Source organism: Gobio gobio (assembly GCF_949357685.1).
Source record: "Gobio gobio genome assembly, chromosome: 8".
Taxonomy (NCBI): Eukaryota; Metazoa; Chordata; class Actinopteri; order Cypriniformes; family Gobionidae; genus Gobio; species Gobio gobio.
In genome coordinates, this window is record NC_137114.1 from 47,394,969 (window position 1) to 47,416,232 (window position 21,264).

Here is a 21,264-nt window from a genome sequence, read left to right on the forward strand (position 1 = left end):
TGCGCCGCGAGCACTTTTTTCACTTCAAATATCAGGCCATGACAAGGTAAAACCATCATTGAAAATAATTTGAAATCATGTAGGTCTATTATACAATGAATTATAGGCCTATAAAAAAACTTATTAACAGTCCATAATATGTTCAAACATCAATGAAAATGAAGAGCAGCTTTTTTTTTCAAACACTGACTTTCAAAAACAACTTGTTTAACATGAAATGCTTCTCTTTTCATCTTTTCACTAAATGTATGGGCCACAAGAGAAATATTTAGAAAATAAATTAATACAGTTATATACTGTTATCAGCAATATGTTTAAGTAGATTTGTCTCTAAAGCTGCAGTGGTTTGAGTGAAGCCTTGCACACGTGCCGTCTATGATTATTTACCTTTGTGTATTGTTCTTATTCTGTTCACTGGCTATTTTATTTAGCCTATAAATGGATTTTGATGTTTTCACAAAACTACACGTCTCCCGTGCATCTTCGCAGCCATAATGTGTCTTCTTTTGAATGCATACATAGATATATACAGCAGTGCTGTGAGTGGTGGCCAGAAACTTTAAAGTGAGTGGACCTCAATGTTAAATGCGATTTATTGCTTTATTGTAGAAAATTGTAACTGTAATCGAATGAAGGTGAATAGAATGTTGAATCTGTATATATTTTCTATATTTTTATTGTGTATTATTAATTATGATAAGTGTGTTTTGCTTCATAGGCGAGATGGTTTACTGAATGCGGCCCCTTTAAGAAACATGAGACCGCGCGCACTGAGCATGCGCAGAAGAGAGAATCGCGACTCGCGAGTGCCTTTTTCCTCTTCCGTCTCTCTTTTTTCCCCCTTTTTTGTTGTTTGAATGTAGCCTAACAGTCGAATAAATTGTGATTCGCTGCAAGTGTATGTTATGTTAATGTTCTTCTTGAAACTTTCTCCAGTTGAAGCTGAAAGCGACGCTGTTAACGATCGTGAATGAAGGACAAAAGTGGAATATTTTCTCCGGATGCCTTATATTTCCATTCTGCAGGTGAGAGATGTTTCACTTATAGTGCAAGAATTGGTATTTGTGTTGCCTAAATGTACATTGTTCGTTGTGTAATATACAGAGAATTAATTATGGTCATTCATTTTGCCTCTATTCAGTTATCTTTGTTACATATCAGTTTAATTAAATATATTAATTGAAGAATTTGACCTGTTACTTGTTTCATCTGTATAAAATCTGGAGTCACATAAAAATGAGCAACCTTTCTTTAGAGCTGTTTTAAATGATACTAATATATAACCATATCAAAATGCTCTATATTTTTCAAATCAAGCATATGGTAATTTGTGTAATTATTAAAGTATTTCAGTATAAACTCAGAAACCTTGAATTTGGCAGATCTGGTGTCCCTCACAATAATTCACAGAATAAGAGCTTCAGTTCAACCGTCAGTGAAATAATGAGAAATTATATTGAAAATGCATCTAAATTATCGTAATCTTGTATAGTTCTTCCACATTTTGATTGTCAAGTATTAGAATATTTTCTTTTGTGCAATCAATCTCAGTCCCTTAATTGACAGTTGATTTCTGATTAGTTTAGATATTAATTTAATAATATAACCTGTGCCCTGTTGCATCCTCATATCCTGTGTTACAAAAAATGAGCAACCTAGAGCTGTTTATACACTGTTAATATGTAACCATCAAAATGCTCAATATTTGAACCAAATTAAAGGCACCATATGTTATCTTATCTCTAAAAACGTAACTTTGATTTGTCCAGATCTGGTCCTGTGGGCGTCAGTATCTCACAGTGATCACAGTTCACACCTGCAGTGAAGCCCCTCCCACAACAATTCACCAATAAATACTGGGAATATTCACATCATCCTACAAGAGAAGGACAAACTCCAGGTGTAGCAGCTGAAATCTGTGTGACTGTTAAAGATGGAGTTTATTAAAGAGGAGATTGAAGACATGAGTTATCCAGATCCATCCAGAATAAAACATGAAGATACTGAGGAACAAATAGGTTGGTGTCCATTTTTGATTCTTCATTATTGACTGTTTTAGTAGCTGTGAAATAATAGGGGTGTAACGATATTCAAACCGAACCGAAAAATCGCGATACACCACCCACGGTTCGAAACCGCGATCCTCTCATGTTGAACCGATCGTGCAACTTCACCTTATGCAACATTATTTTTTTCTTCCTTGATATTTGATTAAATAGTAATTAGTACACTTTTAACAATTAACAACAGCCATATTTATAATAATATTATTTACTAAATATACACTAACTAAGTACATGTAACGTGACTTCGCTCAAGCTTCGTGCCGCCGCTCCCACCACGCGCTGCGCGTAGGGCACCAAGTGCTGAGGGGGCACCACAAGAAGACAAGAAGATCGTGGATGGCCTGATTCAGTATCTGCAGTCAGATGATATGTTGTAAGGCTATATGTCTCTTTCACCTTAGAAAACCGAACTTTCATGTCCTGTCAGCCGTTATTCTGTGCTCGTAGCGCACACACTTCAACTGCATGTGCAAACGCATATAAACGCACTTCATATATTAAGCGCAAAAGAAACTACAATCATGCAACGTAAGTCGTGAGATAAAAGTAAAGTACCAATAAATCACGCAACAGGTACGCCGTGTGTTATCTGAGAATGATTTGCATGCATTCTGTGTTAATCAGGAGCAGTCATATGATTCATTAACAGCTCATGTTGTGTATTGTGTATTTGCCATGGTAGCTGTTGTTTCCATAACCCCAAATGCCACTTTATTTTCACTGTTATTTTGTAAATAAATTATTTTGTAAATTTAAATTAGTGTGGTGGCTACTTTATTGTGTTACAAAATAGGGCTGAACGATACATCGAATTTTCATCGTCATCGCGATATGAACTCTCGCGATAAACACATCGCAACCGACAGCCTGACACGATGAATAAGGGAAAAGTAAAGTTGCACGTCAACTAAGCAGGGATCACCGGCGGTGGTCGGCCAAAACACCTTTTTTTGTTTGTGAATGCTGTTTTACGTGAATATTATTGACACGAGTGAAGCACAAAGCTACATTTACAAAATAAATAATAGGTTTGCAATTAAATGTTACATCGCAGCCATGGAAACATAAGGATTCATGCCGAACGAGAGAGGAAGCTTTGTGTGGTGAGACAAATTTAAGATTGCTTGCGTTTTGCTATCTGGTCACACGATTTTCCTCGAATTTAACAATAGGCTTAGGCTTACTACATTTTATTCTACTGGACATGGAATCTCTTATTTGTTTCCCCAAATCCTCATTTACGTCTCTCACAGGGGATTAAACGTGTCTTCCTTGTTTGATTTATTTAGGAGTAGCCTAGGCTATATTCGCATCATTTACTGTGGTAAATTAGAAAACGGAGTAGGACAGATAGGCCTACATTTTACTTTAAACTTTACTTTATTTAACACACTTTGTGCTGCTATCAGACTTGGTCAAGTTTATGTGTATAGCGTAGTTCATACACGCCGGAGATTTTTAGTTTCGCTTTCTCTCAAAGCGCATAATCAAACAAAGCCTCAGTTCTTGACCCTGCGGAAGATAATTTCGTTCTTCACATTTTACTACAAGTAGCCTATCAGTTTTGGAACATCAGGAGAAAACATAAAGATATTAGAAAACGATGCTTCTTTTCTGCTCGTGTCTTCCCTTTCAGCGCAGAGGCATGACGCACGTCTGTGAGGAAATATAAACGAATTTTTTCTTTAACTAATATTTAACTTATACTGTTTATATTTCGATTATTTACAGATATTTATTTAAATGTTTTACAGACTGTAGTTTGTTGTTTCACTAACGGAAGTAGGCCTACTAAAATAAACACGCATGTTTGAGCCTTATAGGCCTATATATTTTTTTTTCCAAAATGTAGGCTATTGAGGTAGCATATATATATATATATATATATATATATATATAATACGTCAATCTCAATTAAATAGCCTACATTTTGAAAATAAAAAATATAAACGAATAATATATTTAACGAATATATAATGAATTTATATATATATATATATAATATAATAATAATAATAATAATAATTAAATATAGCTGCAAGCAGCAATACCGGGGCCAAGCGCAAAGAAGAAGACAAGACATGCCAAAATGGCTGGCAGTGTCAGATCAACTGGAGCAATGAGCAATTAATCACGTTTTAAGATGATTTTAAGCAAAAGGCTGAAAATGCATTGTAGTCTGAGAGTGTCAGACCAACTGCAACAATGAACAATTATACAGTTTAAGAAGATTAGGCAAAATGGCTGAAATATCATATATTGAGTCACTGATAATGTAAGTTAATGGTTTATCACTTTTGACCAATAGGTGGCACAGATAAGAAATTGATGTGGTGTGGTCAGAATAAGGGAACAATGACACATGCAAAGTTTGATGCCAATATGTCAAAGCATTGCAGAGATACAGCCTCAAGAGTAATTTTGGCATAATGGCTCAACTTCGTCACTGCGGTTTACAAAAACGGTTTCATCTATTGATGCAAAATCCCTAACTTTTTGTTGACACAGTCTGAAGATGATACGATTCGATTTTGGTGGAAATTGGACAAACGGTCTAGGATGAGTTTGAAAAAGTAGGTTTTGATCAAATAAGAACATTGAGGACAGGATGTTTGACCAAATATGGAAAAATTAGTATCTCTGTTCTCGGCATGAGCCAATGACTGTATTATGACCAGTTTCATTAAACTAGGCTAATTTAATCAAAAGTTATTAGCATGTTTGTAAATTTTGTTATAACCTCTGACCACAAGGTGGCACTGCCCCAAAACGTTTTGAGTACCTTCAAAGCATGGTGCGGAAGACATGATTTTTGGACAAACAGTTCAAAAGTTATAAGCAAAAATAGCCATTTTTTGTATCTCCGGACCAGTAGGTGGCGCTGCGCCGAAACGCTGCATGTTGCTTCAGGTCATGCTTGTGATGACATATACCAAGATTGGTTTGAATACGATAAAGCGTTGTGGAGATATAGGCTTATGAGTGTTTTTGCAACCGCTACGCAAAATTTGTGTGCGCGTTTATCAAAAACGATTTGACAAATCAACTTGATTTGCAAGATTTTTTGTCAGCATGGTCTGAAGATGATCTGGTTCAATTTTCGTGCAAATCGGACAAACCGTCTAGGACGAGTTCGTAAAAGTAGGTTTTTTGGAAAATTAAAAATGGCGGGGAAATTATCATGACCGAAAATGACATCATAGGTTGCAATCGAATTGTCCTGAGCCAAGGAATCAGAGGAAAAAAGAATTTTGTTTCTAGCCCTTATGGTTCAAAAGTTATTAGCATAAACATGAGTCAAATTTTGGACTGATGGTGGCGCTAGAGGGATTGAGTTTGAGACTCCAAATTTGCTACGGTGACATTTCAGACTGTCCTCTATTAGTGTGCCAAATTTCACAACTTTTTACCATACGGTTCTATGGGCTGCCATAGACTTCGTGGCGGAAGAAGAAGAAGAAGAAGAAGATGAATAATAATAAATATAGCTGCAAGCAGCAATACCGGGGCCAAGCGCAAAGAAGAAGACAAGACATGCCAAAATGGCTGGCAGTGTCAGATCAACTGGAGCAATGAGCAATTAATCACGTTTTAAGATGATTTTAGGCAAAAGGCTGAAAAATGCATTGTAGTCTGAGAGTGTCAGACCAACTGCAACAATTAACAATTATACAGTTTAAGAAGATTAGGCAAAATGGCTGAAATATCATATATAGAGTCACTGATAATATAAGTTAATGGTTTATCACTTTTGACCAATAGGTGGCACAGTTACGAAATTGATGTGGTGTAGTCAGAATAAGGGAACAATGACACATGCAAAGTTTGATGCCAATATGTCAAAGCATTGCAGAGATACAGCCTCAAGAGTCATTTTGGCATCATGGCTCAACTTCGTCACTGCGGTTTACAAAAACGGTTTCATCTATTGATGCAAAATCCCTAACTTTTTGTTGACATAGTCTGAAGATGATACGATTCGATTTTGGTGGAAATTGGATAAACGGTCTAGGATGAGTTTGAAAAAGTAGGTTTTGATCAAATAAGAACATTGAGGACAGGATGTTTGACCAAATATGGCAAAATTAGTATCTATGTTCTCGGCATGAGCCAATAAATGTATTATGACCAGTTTCATTAAACTAGGCTAATTTAATCAAAAGTTATTAGCATGTTTGTAAATTTTGTTATAACCTCTGACCACAAGGTGGCACTGCCCCAAAACTTTTTGAGTACCTTCAAAGCATGGTGCGGAAGACCCATACCAAGTTTCGTAACGATAGACTAATGCGTTTGTAAAATATAGTATTTTAGCACATAATTCAAAATGGCCGAGAGCCAAAATGGCCGATATGGTAAAATTGAATATCAGACAACTCTGAATACCGTCCTGAATCTAACGAGACAACTTTTATGATTTTTGGACAAACAGTTCAAAAGTTATAAGCAAAAATAGCCATTTTTTGTATCTCCGGGCCAGTAGGTGGCGCTGCGCCGAAACGCTGCAAGTTGCCTCAAGTCATGCTTGTGATGACATGTACCAAGTTTGGTTTGAATACGATAAAGCATTGTGGAGATATAGCCTTATGAGTGTTTTTGCAACCGCTACGTAAAATTTGTGTGCACGTTTATCAAAAACGATTTGACAAATCAACTTGATTTGCAAGATCTTTTGTCAGCAAGGTCTGAAGATGATCTGGTTCAATTTCTGTGCAAATCGGACAAACCGTCTAGGACGAGTTCGCAAAAGTAGGTTTTTTGGAAAATTAAATATGGCGGGGAAATTATCATGACCGAAAATGACGTCATAGGATGCAATTGAATCGGCATGAGCCAATGAATGTATTATGACAAGTTTCATTATACTAAGCTAATTAAATCAAAAGTTATTAGCATTTTTGTCAAGTTTGTTATAACTTTTGACCACAAGGTGGCACTGCCCCAAAACTTTTTGAGTACCTTCAGGGCATGGAGTGGAAGTCACATACCGAGTTTAGTAACAATACACTAATGCATTTGTAAAATATAGCATTTTAGCACATAATTCAAAATGGCCGACAGCCAAAATGGCCGATATGGTAAAATTGAATATCAGACGACTCGGCATGCCGTCCTGAATCTAACGAGACCACTTTTATGATTTTTGGACAAACGGTTCAAAAGTTATAAGCAAAAACAGCCATTTTTTGTATCTCCGGACCAGTAGGTGGCGCTGCGCCGAAACACTGCATGTTGCCTCAAGTCATGCTTGTGATGACATGTACCAAGTTTGGTTTGAATACGATAAAGCGTTGCGGAGATATTGCCTTAAGAGTGCTTTTGCAACCGCTACATAAAATTTGTTTGCGCGTTTATCGCAAATGATTTGACGAATCAACTTGATTTGCAAGATTTTTTGTCAGCATGGTCTGAAGATGATCTGGTTCAATTTTCGTGCAAATCGGATGAACCGTCTAGGACGAGTTCGCAAAAGTAGGTTTTTCGGTTAATTAAAAATGGCGGGAAAATTATTATGACGGAAAATGACGTCATAGGGTGCAATCGAAATGTCTTGAGCCAAGGAATCAGAGGAAAAAAGAATTTCGTTTCTAGCCCTTATGGTTCAAAAGTTATTAGCATAAACATGAGTCTAATTTTGGACTGATGGTGGCGCTAGAGGGATTGAGTTAGAGACTCAAAATTTGCTATGGTGACATTTCAGACTGTCCTCTATTAGTGTGCCAAATTTCATAACTTTTTACCATACGGTTCTATGGGCTGCCATAGACTTCGTGGCGGAAGAAGAAGAAGATGAATAATAATAATAATAGGAACGGGAACGGTTTCAATAGGTGCCTTCGCACCTTCGGTGCTTGGCCCCTAATAAGAACGGGAACGGTTTCAATAGGTGCCTTCGCACCTTCGGTGCTTGGCCCCTAATTACATTTATATAGCGCTTTTCTAGGCACTCAAAGCGCTTTTACATAGAAGGGGGGAATCTCCTCAACCACCACCAATGTGCAGCATCCACCTTGCGCCAGTACGCCCACCACACACCAGCTGATTGGTGGAGAGGAGACTGAGGGATGATACCAATCGTGTATATATATGGGGATGATTAGGAGGCCATGATGGACAGGGGCCAATGGGCACATTTTTTTGGCCAGGATGGCCAGGTTACACCCCTACTCTTTATCGAAGGACATCCTGGGATTTTTAATGACCACAGAGAGTCAGTCAGGACCTCGGTTTAACGTCTCATCCGAAGGACGGTGCTTGTTACAGTATAGTGTCCCCATCACTATACTGGGGCGTTAGGACCCACACAGACCACAGGGTGAGCACCCCCTGTTGGCCTCACTAACACCTCTACCAGCAGCTACCTAGTTTTCCCAGTTTGGTCTCCCATCCAGGTACTAACCAGGCTCAGCCCTGCTTAGCTTCAGTGGGAAACCAGTCTCTGGCTACAGGGTGATATGGCTGCTGGCTATAAATAAATAAATATATAGGCGTGCGTGCGTGTATAGCCGCCACCCCAACCACCGCGGCACTGAACAGTTGCACTGCCGTGTCATATTTCGTTCTCCCTTCTCTTTCTTTAATATGTTTGAATTTCCAAGATAGAAACGATTTCTTGCCCTGGCTCTGTTGTTCTGGCTCCATCTCTACCTCCAGCTCCCGCTGCTGCTCTTCCGACTCACGCAAACTGTGCATTTTTTCGTTTTCATATTGGGGTGTTCTGAGAAATGCATTGAGTTGCCTTAATTTATTTAGAGAGTAAATAAACTCATGAAACAGAGAAGTATGGTTAATGTTATCCATTGATTTCAACAATTTAACTGTATTCTAAATATCAACTATTTAAATTGTAACTGTAACGGAACACATAATATGTATTCTGAATACGTAATGCCGGTACATGTATTCCGTTACTGCCCAACACTGAACACGACCTATTAAAGCACTAAGACATGGGAACAGTGTATAGCTAACATTCACATTTGAATATTTATCGCAAGTCATATCGTCATCGCAATATTAAACAATGTTATCGCTAGGGGTGTAACGGTACACAAAACTGACGGTTCGGTACGTACCTCGGTTTTGAAGTCACGGTTCGGTATGAGTTCGGTACAGCAGATTTACAAAATTGCTTTTTATTTATTTTTTATATTTAACAGTGGTTTACTGGAGAAAAAAGTGTCCTTGAATGAATTAAATTATATCTAAAAGTTTATTTAAGATATTTCTGTAAATTATATAGGGAGCCCTTACTTGTACATTAATATTAAAGGTTCACAACAGAGCCCAAACTATTAGCCTAAATTCAGTTGCTATTTATTTTTAGGTATAATAATCAACACTCAAATAACACATTGTGTGCAAATATGTAAACTTCACATAAGGCAGTTTTTGCATTAACTTCTAAATCTAATTATAAAATAGTTTTTTTCTCCAAATCGTTGTTGAAATATAATAATTTATATACAGTGTCTGTCATTTTCATGACAGGTTTATTTAACATGCATGAAATAATCAAGACATCACTAACAGGTTAAGTAGAATATAATGAATATAACGGCTAATATAGAGCATATATTTAGCGAAAGAGTTGATTTCTCTAGTGAATAAAATTCTGTGGACACTGAATGACTGCCTGAGGTAAATGTGATGCTAACGTTACATGACATTGTTTAGTTCACAAGCAGTTATATTGACATCTTTCCGAAACACTGATTTAGCGATTACACCACATATATACATGACAGTAAATTGTAATGTATCCTCAGCATACCTTCAGATCGTCATTCATGTTTATTCTTGAATCTTTAGTAACAGATGATCGATCGCCTTCACAGATGATCGCGTTCACGCGCGTGCGCGTCCGCTTGAACTGTGATCAGTGACCAGTCACGCCACATAGAGCATCAAAACGTCATTTATCGTTTGAATTTCATGATAATATGGACTGAATACTTAATATGTTCGTGTGGGAACTCGGATTGAAGTGTGTTCCGCGCTTACAACAAGCCGACTGTTAACTGTTAAACATTACATTCATAACCGTTCGGTACACGCGTGCACCGTACCGGAAGCCCTGTACCGAAACGGTTCAATACGAATACGTGTACCGTTACACCCCTAGTTATCGCACATCGCAGCTTTTCCTCATATCGTGCAGCCCTATTACAAAACGTACTATTTAATTGTTTTAACTTATAGGCGTGTTTTTTCATCATCAGTATTAGTCATATTCATACAATTTATGTGTTTAAGTAGACTAAAGTGGGACATTACTTGTGTGTGTGGTCATTCAAAAAAAAAAAACTAGTCTAGACTAGTCTACGGTGGAGGCATTTATTTAATTTTAGTTTACTCAGGTTTGCTAACTGCTCTAAAGAAAACGTGAAGCCAATGTATAAAGTTAATGAAGATAAAGTTAATAAGTTAAATTATTGTTGTTGTTATTATTAGGTTAAAAGTGAATCTAGTGTTACTATTGCTGGTGCCCTGCCATGAACCCTGACCCACAGCAAACAGAGCCGAACCGAACCGTGGCTCCAAAACCGTGATGTGAACGCAGCATTGGTGTATCGTTACACCCCTAGAAATAATAATCAGTATATGGATGATAAATGACAGAGAAATGTATTTTAATGATCATAACCCAGTTTTAATTGTATTAACAATTGAATGACTGAACTGACCTTTGCACATCAAAGATACTTTATACTAGGGATGGGCATTGTATTTGTTTATGTAAATTGTTATTTTGAGAAAATGCCTTATATCGTAATTTTTTTTAATTCAGCAAGTTTTTGTCACCATTTCTGAACAAACGTTTGATTAGGTCATGGGTGTCAGAACCATTGTATGTGGGTTGGAGTGGACAATACCCACTGTTTAAGACCAATGCTATTGATACAGTAATGTGCTGAGGCCATCCATGCTAAATAGTAAACGCCCCCAAACAATGCCTTAAAGGGATAGTTCACCCAAAAATGAAAATTCTGTCATCATTTACTCACCCTCAAGTTGTTCCAAACCAGTATGAGTTTCTTTGTTCTGCTGAACATAAAAGAAGATATTTAGAAGAATGTTTGTAACAAAGCAGATAGAGCAACTATTGACTACCATAGTATTTTTTTTCCTACTATGGTAGACAATAGTTGCTCTATATGCTTCATTACAAACATTCTTCTAAATATCTTCTTTTGTGTTCACCAGAACAAAGAAACTCATACAGGTTTGGATTTCAGTACATGAGTGGAGCGTTCGCTTGGGCCGTGTGCAATTGGAGCCTGGAATATACGAAATATTGCACTCACATGCTCTGATACGAAATGGATGAGTATAAGCAGTAGATCGTGAATAACGTGTGATTTCGAATCTCGACCCAGTGCATTTCATTTGATTGATTGAAAAACTTTATTAGTCCCTGTAGGGAAACTGGTTTGCCACCAACTTAGACCATACAGCCAACAAACTCAATACACAACTAACAGACTTCTGCATTAAGAGACTATTAAAGCTGATTAAGCACCAGTGAGAAATTTTACAGTTTCACAATTCAAAAGTATAGGAAAATAAAACGCTGCAGGGACAAAAAAACCTTCTCATTCACTCATTAGAGCACCGAGGCATTACCAATCGCTCACTGAAAGAGCTTCTAGGTCCTTTAAAAAAACTGTGTAGTGGATGGCCTTCAAAAAGCAAGACGATTTTTAGTTTCGACCTTATCCTCGTCTCCAAAGTAACCTCAAGTAACTCTGGTGTAAGACCAATAACCAAACCAGCTCTCTTGATTCGCTTATTTATCCTACTTTTGAAATGTGAGTAGGCCTATTGCAAGTATCGCCCCTGAGTTGAATACATTATGAAATGTATAAATAAGCAAGAATCAAACATCCATTTCGTTCCAAACGTGCGTGTCTATTTTGAGCACTTCCGTCAGTGAAACAACATGCTATAGCACAGCCTGTAAAACAATGAAATAAATATCAGTTAATAGCGATAACCTAAATAGTACTATAAGAACGTTAAATATTATTGAAATTGTTTTATATTTCCCCACAAAGATGCATCATATAGCTACTTCTCTGCGCTTTGAGAGGGATAACCTGTGTGGGACAAGAGCAGAAAAGAGACAATTTCTTTTCTAATGTCTTCATGTTTTCTCCTGATGACTTGTAAAAGGTCTAAAGAGCAAATCTGATCTGCCACGAGGTCAAGACATTTAGGCTATGTCCGATTTTGCGCTGCCAGAGAAAGCAAAACTAAAATCACCCGCGTGTGTGAAATGCTCTATTGAAATAAACTTTATGGTTTTTAAGTTTTTAAACTTTAAACTTTTAAGTTTATGGAGGCATATACATCGGCATGAATCCAAATGTTTCCATGGCTGCGATGTAAGATTTAATTGATGTCCTATTATTTATTTTCTAAACAAAGCTTTGTGCTTCCGAATTTTTTGGGAAACCGTTTTAGGCTATAAAAGCAATTGTTTAATTAAAGGAATCAGAATACAGGGGCTCCAGTCATTTTTTACTGGGACCCACCCACATTTTTTTTTGCTACGAACGCCCATGGATTAGGTAATATACACAACAATTTTACGTTACATCTTAATGTTTTCATTCAGTTCAAAACATTAAACAATATATGTCAACAAAAAATATAGGCCTAAAGCATTATAAGCTCAAGCAGTGCGAGAGGAAAAAAACACAAAGCAGAGCTTTCTTTCCTAAGCAGTTATTGTGCAGAACGTACATATACATTTGAGTCAGAATATCGTTATCGTGTTTATATTGTTTTACATTTTCATGTTGAGAAAAACTATAATATCATGTGGATATTCTCGGGTGAGAAAAAGCGCCCCGCTGACAGACATTGCAGACACACAAAGATAACAGCACTTTTTTCTAACAGCACTTTGTGTTTTCTGTTGCCTGACAAGCCAGACCCACATCAAAGATGTTGGGTCTGGGAACTCACCATTGGCAGGGCTCAATCGGAGGGGTGGGATAAACGGTTGTCTTTCAAATTCCCTCTGCACGCCATAGGATAGCGCTACAACCAACCAGAGCAATGAAGAAGGTGAAGCAGAGCTAGTGGATAGATTAAACTTTCACCATATCCGGTCGGCTAAACTCTGAACACATCTACCTTTCTTAAGAATGACTTCAGTGCCGTTCTTTGTTCTTTTCTCAAAGAAAAGCTTAACTCCAAGTCTTCCAGAGTCACGGCCAAAGCCGATTCGAAAGACCGCTGTCCGCTAGCTTCTTTGTTTTCAAGCAGTCAAACAGTTATGTTAGGCCCGCCCACCGACTCTATACACGATTAGGGGTGCACCGATCCGACTTTTTCAGTCCCGATACCGATACCGATGCCTGGGCTTTGTGTATCTGTCGATACCCGATACCGATCCGATATATTGTTGAATTAATAATAAACTGTATATCTTCCACCTTATACCTTCCTTGAAGAGACTAAAGGCACCAGACTTTACTAACTAAACATAACTAAGACAAAATAACAGATGTATGTAAGGTGTTGAATTCTTATTTATTTAAAAAACAATTGTGCATTCAAATCTAAAATAGAATGTAATCTAACTTCTTTAAATAAATAAAATGTAGCAGTGGAAACAAAAAACAGTCAAACATACAATAGTAATCTGACAGTTACCAAACATTTTTTACACTACAGATAATTGTTTTGGTATATAATCATATCAATATTAAAAAGTAGCATTACAAATTAACAAATAGTCTAATTTTCTACCATATGCAATTTAATAAAAATGTTCAGCTAGCTAATAACAACTTTGTTCTGGTTTCACCTCACTCCAGATTAAATGATTGTAGGCTAGGCCTATTTATTTTACTACACATTGTCAACAGAAATAAGATGAAATACTGTTGATAATTAAAAATAATTCTTACTACCCACTCTTGCTAAAATGGGTAAGCACACTTGTGTTCTCATTTCAGTTGCGTTCTGAGTAAATTAATAAACTGATTCATGAGTTCAGTGTTGGACGGATCAGTTGTTCTGGCCAGTCGTTAAAATGATTCGGTTCAAAGGAGTCATTAGGTCACGAATCGGACATTAGCAGACGCGTTGTGTGCGAATCCCGCCTGTAGAACATCGCGAAAGATGTCAACACACAGAAAACACTTCATAACTGGATATAATTTGTCTCCCGCTTATTGAAAGTATGCTTTATGTCAGCTGGTCAGAGAAGAGTCAAGGTTTTTTGAGCGCATTTCACACCCAGTGATAATTCAAGGACAAAATTGTCCGAATGTGTCACGTGCAACATGGTTTCGGTCTTCCGAGCTTTTGATTTGGATTAATATGTGAAATATGAGAGCGAACACTGATTATTTTGAAGACCCAGAGAGCGCGCGCGGGGGAGGAGCTCTCAGATCGGTCTCTCTGTCACTCAGTCACAAGCGCAGCATCTGTTCTACATCACTCGTAAATCACAATAACTCATCAAATTAGGCTTTGGCCGTCAAAAAAATGTCAATGCAGGAAAGACCCTGACTTTGCAGTAATACCCTCGAAACAGCGACGAACTAGTTGGCGTGGCAAGCGTGAAATATCTCCTCCACACAGCCGACTCTCTGGCTCGCTCCCTTCTAGCACGCGACACACGTGAAGCTGACGAATGACGTCGGTTCTGCTGCGACGGAAAAAAACACCTGGATCGGCTTGTGGATCTGTTAATTTTTCCGATCCCCGATCCAGCTATTTTGTCAGTATCGCGGCCGATATCCGATCCTAATATCGGATCGGTGCACCCCTATACACGATGTGATTGGCCTGACCAGAGTTTGGTTTTTCCAGCTCCCAAGCCAACCCTGGCTGCAAATTACATTTTCTGCCGCTAGGGTGCGTCTAGATTTCTAGACTATGTTTTCTGTTCTTAAACCCTTGACAAAACTTAAAGGAAGCATTTGTCTCAAGATCATTTTCATTATCATATACGTTATCTCACTCTCACTGTGCATTCACACCGTCGCTGGCAAAAGCGTCAAATTTCGCTCTGGCTGCACTGTCAAAGATTTGTGGACGCGCTGACGTACATCGAATGCTTGCTCGCCATCGGCTCCCATTGAAAATGAATGACTCTCGGCCACTTTGACTCTCTTGCCGCCAGCGGTGTGAACACACATTTACTCTGTGAACATCTGTGCTTGCCTGCACTTGTGAATACAGTGATGGACAGCTGTCTTTCCTCATTCGACTGGTTTCGTGTGATTACTCATTGTGGTCGTGATAATATGATAACGTGATTAATTTGATCAAAAGTAACTCCCATTTTGTAAGATCATTTAAAATTTACATCTAAGTAATTCCAAACATTGCAAGGCAGACGACAACATTATGTGATCAAATACTCTCAACTTATTAACATGCTCCACACCGCCACCCAGTGGATTTAGTTATAACTGCGAGTTTTAGTGGGATTTATCATGGATTCGCTGCATTTACGGCCAGCAAAGCAACATAGTAAAATTAAAATAGTTTTTTAATTTTTCGAATATTAATTATACAGATCGAATATTTGAATATTCTAATATTTGTGCACACCCATACTTTATATGCACACTGACAGATACCTGATGTCTTGTTTTCTGCTAAGTTTTTTTAATTTTTACATTTATCCTCCTTGACCTGTTTCTAACAGATTAATATGTTTATTTTAGATCAGATGGAAGTGACGGAGCAACGACAAAAACTAAATGATGTAAAGAAACTCTGTGACTTCAAAACTCAAGGAACAAAAGCCAAAAAGCTGCACACCTGCTCTCAGTGTGGAAAGAGTTTCCAAGAAAAAGGAAACCTTAATAGACACATGAGAATTCACACTAGAGAGAAACCGTATACATGCACTCAGTGTGGAAAGAGTTTTACTCAATCATCAGCTCTCAATGTTCATTTGCGCATTCACTCTGGAGAAAAACCATTTAACTGTGATCAGTGTGGTAAAGATTTTAAATTATTATCACATCTAAAAGAACACCTGGTAGTTCATTCAGATGTTAAGCCTTATGTGTGTTCTCTCTGTGGAAAGAGTTTTTCATGGCGGAACAGTTTTAAACTGCACCAGAAAACACACACAGGTGTGAGGGATCATGTGTGTTGTGACTGTGGGAAGAGCTTTACTAAATCTGGCAATCTGAAACAGCACCAAAGAATTCATACTGGAGAAAAACCTTACAAGTGCTCCTATTGTGACATGAGTTTCACTCAGTCTGGAACCCTGAAATCACATCAGCGAGTTCATTCTGAAGAGAAGCCGTACCACTGCACTCTGTGTGAGAAGAGTTTCAAAGATGCAGGAGGTTTAAAAATTCATTTGGGCTTTCACTCAGGAGTAAAGCCATTTAACTGTGATCAGTGTGGCAAAAATTTTAATTTGTCTTCAAATCTAAAAACACACCTGAAAGTTCATTCAGATGAGAAGCCGTATGTGTGTTCTCTCTGTGGAAAGAGTTTTTCATGGCTGAACAGTTTTAAACTGCACCAGAAAACACATAATGGAGTAAAAGATCATGTGTGTTGTGACTGTGGGAAGAGCTTTACTAGAGCTGACTGCCTGAAACAGCACCAAAGAATTCATACTGGAGAAAAACCTTACAAGTGCTCATACTGTGACAAGAGTTTCGCTCGGTCTGGAAACCTAAAATCACATGAGCGAGTTCATACTGGAGAGTAGCCGTAATACTGTACTCAGTGTGAAGAGTTTCAAACATGTATCAAGCCTTCTCACTCATATGAATGTTGAAATGTTGCAATTGAGCTACATTAGTTTTCATGTCAAATAATAAATACTTAGAGATAAAATATGAAGTTCCCTTTCGAATGGTCAGTTGTATTGCGTCTTTCTAGACGCAGTGAAACTCCTTTGATCAAGGCCCTTGTCAAACAGCCTTTCAGAAGGTTAACGTTGAAGCATATCCTTGCGTAGATTCGCCAGATGGGTTGGTTCTTCTCAGTGGATCTGAAAGTTGCTTACCAGATAACTCCCCGTCACAGACCGTCCTTGAGATTCGCGTTTAACGGTAATAACCACCAGTTTAAAGTCCAGTCATTTGGACTTTCCCTGGCACCTCACACTTTTACAAAGTGCATGGATGTGGCACTTTCCCTTTTGAGAAAAATAGGAATGCCTGGGTCTCAGAATAAACACAGCCAAGAGCTAGCTGCTCTCCAGGCAAAGGATCCCTTGATGAGCCCAGATGAGGGCATGGCTGTCGAACGAGCGCTCACAGACCATATGGCGGCTTAAGTGCTCGTTCGAAATGGGAACCAACAGAACCCTCAGAACCGTTCAGAGAATGCTAGGCCTCATGGCCTCAGCCTCTTCAGTACTCCCGCTGGGCATGTGTCACATGCATCCCCTGGAGTACTGGCTGAAAACATGGGTTCCTCCCAGAGCTTAGTGGTCAGGCCACCTCTCGATCAAAGTAAACCACGGCTGTATCAAAGCCTTGGCCCTCTGGTCGAAACCCAGTCTCTTCGAGTCTGGGGTGAGCTTGGGGACAGTATCGAAACGAATGGTGGTCACCATGGATGCTTCCAACAAGGGTTGGGGCGCTCTGTCCGAGGGCAAACCGGCCTTCGGCTTATGGTCGAGCACGGACACACGGTTGCACATCAACTGCCTAAAAATCCTAGCAGTTGTGCTAGCCCTCGAGATCTTTCTACCACGTTTCGTGGGTCACCACGTCCTAGTCCGAACGGACAACACAACAGTGGTTTCCTACATAAATCTCCAAGGCGGGCTCAGATCGTTTTGGCTGTACAAACTAGCCGAATGAGGAGTTCTCCTCCTATGGGCGAAAGGCAACCTGTGCTCGCTAAGGGAAACGCATGTGCCAGGCAATCAGAACCATGGGGCAGATATGCTGTCCCAGGCCATGTGTCTCCAGCTTAATGGACCCTCCATCCCCAAACAGTTGTGGAGTATTTTCGGGAGGGCAGAGGTCGACATCTTCGCCTCCGAAGACAACTGGGATGCGTTGGCCCACAAATGGCCCAGCCGCCACTTTGTTTTTTCTCTGGACTTATTCCTCCCCGAGCTTGGTGTTCAGGCCGCCTCTCGATCAAAGTAAACCATGGCTGTATCAAAGCCCTGGCCCTCTGGTCGAAACCCAGTCTCTTCAAGCCTGGGGTGAGCTTGGGAACAGTATCGGGACGAATGGTGGTCCCCACGGATGCCTCCTACTAGTGGCCCCTCTCTGGCAGACCCAGCCTTGGATCCCCGAGATGATTCAGCTGCTCTTAGCACCCTTTGATGGGAGCTTAAGGACCTCCCAGCGAGCATCCTGAGCACTATCAGCGAGGCTAGAGCTCCGTCTACCAGACGCCTCTATGCTCTTAAATGGTATGTGTTCTCTAGCTGGTGCTCAGCCAGGACCCAGCCTCGCGTGAAGTATCACCAATACTTTCTTTCCTACAAGAGTTGTTGGATGCAGGCCGTACTCTATGCACGCTAAAAGTGTGGCAGCCATCACCGCTTTTCATGCATCATGCAGTCAGTGGGCAGGAACGACATGATTGTCCATTTCCTAAAAAGACCCAGAAGGCTTAACCCCCCACAACCTCCTATGGTGCCCTCCTGGGACCTATCACTGGTCCTTCAAGCTCTGAAAGAGACCAGATTCGAACTGTTACAAACGGCCGAATTCAAGCCAATCTTGCTGAAAACTGTACTACTGCTAGCATTAGCATCAGTAAAGCGAGTTGGTGACTTACATGCGCTCTTCTCGAGTGCTTCCTGTCTGGAGTTTGGCCCGGCTTACTCTAAAGTCACCCTCAAACCAAGACATGGCTACGTGACAAAAGTGCTTTCTACCACATTCAAAGCACAAGTGACTCTCTGCACTACCCTCCACGGAGGACAAGCAGCAGTTGCACCTCCTCTGCCCAGTCAGGGCTCTAAGAGCATATATTGAGTGCTCCGCCCAGTACAGACAGTCGGAGCAGCTTCAGTGGCCGCACCATAGGGCTTCCAGTCACAAATCAAAGACTATCCAGATGGTTGGTGGATGCTATCGCTTTAGCCTATGCTTCTATGGGCCTGAAGTGCCCCAATGGCGTCAAAGCTCACTCCACAAGAGGCATGGCTTCTTCTTAGGCGTGGTCAAGCGGGGTATCTATTGGCGATATCTGTAGAGCAGCTGGCTGGTCGTCGCCGTTTAGACGGCCGTGCTATGGCGCATACGAATAGCGATAGTCGCTTCAGTTGAATTAAACCTTATTCCGAGCATCTTTTATAGGCAGATGCCCCGCCCATTCTGGCGGGCTCTGCACTCAGTTCGGCGGGCTCCGCACCGATTGGTTTGCGCAGTTACGCCGCTCTGCCATTGGTTCGTGCAGTTCCCACTGACCAGCCAATAGCATGTAGCCTCAGCACTGTTATGGCTGTGCAGTAGCACTGTGTGATTTTATAAAAGGCTGCTGTATTCCCTTATCTCGGGGAATCGAGGTTACGAAAGTAACCGAGTATATTTTTCCACTCAAAAGTTAACAACTCTTACAGTGTAAATAAAGCAAAATTTTCTGTCAGGGTGCATTGTGTGCTAATTTATTTTCTGAATTAGATATTTTCATGTCTTTTTACTTAATTACTAAGTGTACTATATTGTCTTCTGATTGTACATGCATTTATGAGAAATAAAACAGAAACAACATCTTGTCTTGATTGATTGATTTAATGACAGATAATGAGTTGTAAAGTTTTAATCACATTAATGAGTTGAATCATTCCATCTCAATACTGTGATAAATATTGGGATATACAGTATTATTTTAGACCAAATGATCAGGGGCCCGTTCTTCGTACGTCGCTAACTCAGTTAGCTGGATTTGATTGTTGACGATTTGGCATGATCTCGGATTGTTTGGTTTTTCGAAGCTCATCCTGGACTTGCTGTCATAGTAACAGGTCCGTAAGATTAAACCTACTCATGAGCAGGCTTATTTCATGTAAACAGGATTAGATTGCATCTTGAGGTGATACTTAAAATCTGTCCCAGCCACTGCTACTTTATTACAAGAGTTCATTACTGAACCAGGGGCAATAATAAAATTTTTAAATAATAATATAAAAATGTTATATTGTATATGTATATGAGAATGTATAATACTATAGACACAGCCACTTGATTCAGCGATTTATTTGTGATGGAATAATTACTTTATATAATTTTGTTTTTATTGGTTTACACGCATGTTGTACAGTTACTCGGAGCCGTGCATTAATTTAAGTGATCACAGATATTATGGGAGTGGCTTGATGCAGCGCAAGAGATGCAGATCATTTGATCTTGACCCATAAGAAACTTAAATACTGTCACGTAACAAATCTGCTTCAAATTGAATTAAAAATTAAATTACAACATTGAAATAAAAATGTAAAGGGTGTACAAATACTGTATAAAATCGTGAATATAAATAATTGGTAATCATGTAAAAAACAAAAAAACATTTATCATTTATCTTCTTATCACTATGATAACTTTTATGTTGGTTTGGCTGTTTCCTTATAAAGGTCCAGAAATTCGTGGGGTTTTTATTGTATAATTTGTAAGTTTTTTGCCAGGTGGCTTTTTTAATTATATGATGTCATTACGTTGCTGTCTTGACGCCAGCCTATCGCTGCATTGCTGATCGTGGTTTCGAGGATCGATGCATCTGCCCTCTTCAGGGAACACAAGAACGCGCTGTGATCTTAGATCATTTAATCCAGATATTTTAATCCAATCCGCAAATTCGTTTGAAGAACCAAATTAGCCAGAGATCAGTTATCACGATTAAAAGATCTGGGATCTGTCAAATCATCTTAGATGTATTAAGCGAGGTACGAAGAACGGGCCCCAGGTCTTGTATCATACAAAGATGATGGAGTTCATTTTTATCTTTCATTATTGACTGCATAGGAACAATAAAGTACCAAAGCTTATATTGTATGTGTGAACAAATAAAATGGATTCACAGGATATTCATCAGGATTAACTGGATAAAAAACATTGAAAAACCAAACAGAATGTCGAATACAACTAGCTCAAATAGGTTTAGCGTATTTTATTTAAGATATTACACAAATTTTCCCCCACTAAACATTTTCTATCCAAGTTTAACTAAAACATAGATGTAAATTGTTTATTTTGTTCTTTGCAACCAGAAACTGTACCTCATA

At 39.1% G+C, this 21,264-nt stretch overlaps 1 protein-coding gene across 1 annotated transcript; it reads left to right on the forward strand.

Moving 5' to 3' along the window:
• Positions 1–772: 772 nt before the first annotated feature.
• Positions 773–19,746, forward strand: LOC307130851 (uncharacterized protein). Its single transcript, XM_079824100.1, has 3 exons — positions 773–1,025; positions 1,770–2,018; positions 15,764–19,746. The coding sequence occupies exons 2-3, from the start codon at positions 1,934–1,936 to the stop codon at positions 16,774–16,776; spliced, it is 1,098 nt and encodes a 365-aa protein (XP_079680226.1). The 5' UTR covers positions 773–1,025; positions 1,770–1,933; the 3' UTR covers positions 16,777–19,746.
• The last annotated feature ends 1,518 nt before the right edge of the window (positions 19,747–21,264 follow it).